At 45.2% G+C, this 3824-nt stretch overlaps 1 protein-coding gene across 1 annotated transcript; it reads right to left on the bottom strand.

The window, feature by feature from the left end:
• Window positions 1-593: 593 nt before the first annotated feature.
• On the bottom strand, window positions 594-3592 carry LOC310803176 (single-strand selective monofunctional uracil DNA glycosylase-like). Its single transcript, XM_083667862.1, has 3 exons — window positions 3552-3592; window positions 3047-3356; window positions 594-2578 (listed from the first exon to the last, which is right to left on the bottom strand). Exons 1-3 carry the CDS (start codon window positions 3572-3574, stop codon window positions 2048-2050), a joined length of 864 nt encoding a protein of 287 aa, XP_083523988.1. The 5' UTR covers window positions 3575-3592; the 3' UTR covers window positions 594-2047.
• Window positions 3593-3824: the final 232 nt, after the last annotated feature.

Below are 3824 nucleotides of genomic sequence, written 5' to 3'. Positions count from 1 at the left end.
CAGCAGCTTCCTCCACCTCCTGATCAGCTCCTGTTGAGTCGGTGCCACTGTGATTTGAGTCAACGGAGGTGCATAGAGCAATATGTATATGATGTGCATAGAGCACTCCCACATAATCCTCATTAAAAAATTACTGACGTTGTTTTTATTTGACAGATATATTGGCTCACCCGGGTCCATTGGAGCACAGTGTAGCAAGGCACTTGACTATGATGAGTGTTGTATGTTTTTGTGTTTTTCTTCCAGATGGTTGACATCTACTGCTGGCCAATGCCCATGTTGGCAGGAAAAATGTTATAACTACAACTGATCAGTCGACAGATCAATTCTACTTAATCAATCTTATACAGCATAACACCTGAGGAGAGTATTCCATTTAGTAATTAAGAGGGAGTTTCAATTATTAATGAAGAAGCTGAGTAACTTCAAGCAAATAATTAGGAGAAATTCTCAATTTTGAGAATAAGGGTGGTTGACCCGTTTACAAGGTATGCCAAGGAAACCCACTATATGAAGATAGATACATCATGTTGAACACCCCTCACAATCAATAAAACAGGTTGGCAAATGTCACATCTTTTTTTTGTTTGTTTATTAGTTATAAGATACATTACATACATAGAGTACATTCAAACACTGTGAATGCCTTAAAAAAATGTTGGAAAATAATACAAAATTACTGCATGATCCAGGTTATTTACAGTATGCTTGGGGGTGAGTGGTGCACAGACCCCTGGGACCACCTGTGGCAACAGGATGTTAAAACAACAATAGAGACCACAGCAAAGCTGTTGTAAGTGGCTTAACATCATACAAACAAGCGATCATGGTTGTCAATAACAGAGTGATTAATAACAAGCTATTCTGTAAGGGTCCTTATTCTTGTAAGAGACCTTATTAACGCAGTGTGTGACCGACAGACTAGGTTTACCTGTTAAATGTAGTGAGGTAATTCAGAGTAGTAATGTCTGACATAATGTGGAGGCACTGCATTAAAAGGCAGACAAACACCATAGCTTCCATTCTCTCCTCCTAATGGCCATGTTGCAACACATTGTTTCATTAAGAATTAGCTTAACGGTTCTACATGACTTACATGTATGTTGACGATGTTTAATCGGTAGCGATCAGGGAATGAGATATTTCATTTATGAAAGCTGTTTTGGTCTCAAAAAGTGCTTTCTAAAATCTGTGTGTCTAGGGGTGTCTAGGTTGATTTACAATTGGCCAGAGGTGTTCCAGGAGAGTGGGATTTTTGCCTATCTGTCTCTGGTGGCTGCCTCTTCAAATCGTGCGCATGCAGAAACAAAACAGCTAATGTCCGACACCGCAAGTCCATTTCAGGGGTTATATTATTATACGAGAGGATGTTGTTTGGAACTGAATTTCGCCTCTGTGGCCAGAGGTGGCAGATTTCCAACAGACTTACGTCTTGCTCCTTTAAAACGGTTTGTGATATAGTAATTACCCTCATGAACAAACCAAAGTAAACCTAGCTGGCTAGTTGAGCACTAGACCCTAGTGGCAACAGAATTGTTACTAGCTTTTAACAAACTATAGCTATAAATCCAGATCATAATCCTCCAACGCAATAGTTCCAAAAGGTATATACAGAACAGTATCTGTACAATAAAATCATAATTATTCTGTCAGTACCACACTAAAAGAAATCACCTATATTCAATTTCATCATCAGATGTCACTAACAGTTAATGCTTACTGGTAACCCTCTACATAGGTTTGATCTTAAATAGTCAAAAGGAAACAGCTATTGAGGATAGGATGCAGTAGATGACTTTCCATGATCTGGCAGCAACGTGAGAATACTCTTTATACTCCGAGAGAGAGTATTTGACCGTAGTCTTACGTTAAAAGGACAGTGGTAAGTGATTCAGAATTGGACCCAAACAATACAGTGTGTCCAAGGTGCAGTCTCAAGGTGTAAAATGGAGGGAGAGCACTGATTCCACTGCTAAGACACAGTCAGAGAACACCATACGCTGCGTATGGATGAGGTATTTGTCAGTGGAGGCTGATAGGCCAGAGGTCACGGAGGGCTCAGCAGTGACAAGACATCAAGTTCTTCCAGCTTGGCCTTGGCCACCGCCTCCCAGCCCTTATTGGCCAGTGGGTTCCTTGGGGAGGGGTGCATGATGCCCTCCACCCGCACCTGCATGCCCGCTGCTGAGAGGGCTCGTCGTGCCCGCTGCTCTGCCACCCTGCCAACCCCAATCACCATGGAGACACCCAGCACACTCACTGCCTGGCACAGCGCGGTGTCACAAAGCGCCAGGAGGCCGTCACGTTCCCCCACGGACAGCTCGGGGGGTGTCAGGTTCTTGCCAGAGGCACTCATGAAGATGAGTGGGCACAGGTTGTGCACAAAGCAGTGACGAAAAAACACTGCTGGCTCGCCACACAGCTTCCTGAAGAAGCCCCAGAAACGGGCGCCGCTCACTTCGCTCTGAGTGCAGGCCAGTCCTGTGATTCGTCGCTTTGGATGCTCATCAGGGGGATGCCCCACCTCCCCAGTGATCTTCAACCAATCACGGACATTGTTCACCTCGCCAAATGGGATCTGAGACAAGAATAAAATAGATGGTTAGAGATGGATAATAGATCTTTGAACATAGGCTCCATCTATGGTATGGCGGTAACACAATGACATAGGTCAGTGATACTCGATCCTGGTCCTTGAGAGCCACAGTGGGTACAGGTTTTTGTTCCAGTCTAGTGCTATCACACCTGATTGAACTAATCAACCATGATTATCTGAAAAGGTGTTACTGCTGAGATGGGACAAACGCCTGCATAGCTGCGGCTCTCCAGGAGTGAGGATCACTAGGCCTATAGTCATACTAAAACCAAGAATGTCTTTATCATAAGAGGTCTTTCATTATGAAATGAGTAGACCATCTTGCCAGTATAGGCCCTATGTTCCTATCTATATGAGTCCTATCCCACACAATCAATCTAACAAGGTGAGTGTACCTAATTGTCCCCTCAAAGTGGGACATAGGTCGGGTCATGTGCCTCTCATCCTCACCCCTGTCTGGGCCATGCCGAATGGTCCAGGGTTCATGCCCAGAAAGAGGATACTCTGTCCACCGCGACAGTACGTCTCCACGTAGCAACGATGCGTGTCCCAAGCATACTCCAGTGGGTTGTAGATGTAGCGCACCGGCTCACTGAACGACAGCCGGCGAAGGTGAGCGTTCAGCTCCAACTCCACGTGCAGAAATCGTGAGCCTGCCGTGGTACTGTCCACCAGGGGCTCCGGACCAAGTACTTGGGTCGAACACGGGTCGACATCCGCAGTCCGCGAGCCCTGCCTCTCCGGATCTCCCGCGAAGACACTGAAGGCAAATAGGACCAGAGGGACAAAGCCAGTGAATGGAGCTAGATAACGTTAGCAAGCAGCTTACAAGTTATCAAGCAAGCAAGCAATTGTGATTCAATTGCACAGCAATAAAATGTATTCTAAAGTAACTACACAACAGTGAAACATGCACGTCTCCCTCAAAGATACAGCACAAACAGTTACAATGTACCTTTGGATTTCATTCTTGTTCATCCTGCTGGATGTTTTCCGGCAACAAAACCCCCCGCAAATGCATTCTGGGAGTAGTAGTTCCAAACCGATACTACATTATGGACCAATCTAAACGCTTCTCTCCTACGGAGAGGGAGCCGCCGGCTCTCGGTTTTATGCAGACAGCTCCACCTATCGTCGAACTGAGATAATATACATAATGGAACTGAGAGAGAGAGAGAGAGAGAGAGAGAGATAGAGAGACAGAGAGGTAACACAAAACTGGTTGCAC

This window comes from Argentina silus (genome assembly GCF_951799395.1).
Source record: "Argentina silus genome assembly, chromosome: 4".
NCBI classification, from domain to species: domain Eukaryota; kingdom Metazoa; phylum Chordata; class Actinopteri; order Argentiniformes; family Argentinidae; genus Argentina; species Argentina silus.
The sequence above is the reverse complement of the archived record's forward strand: the minus strand, read 5'-3'. Positions and strand labels throughout refer to the sequence as shown.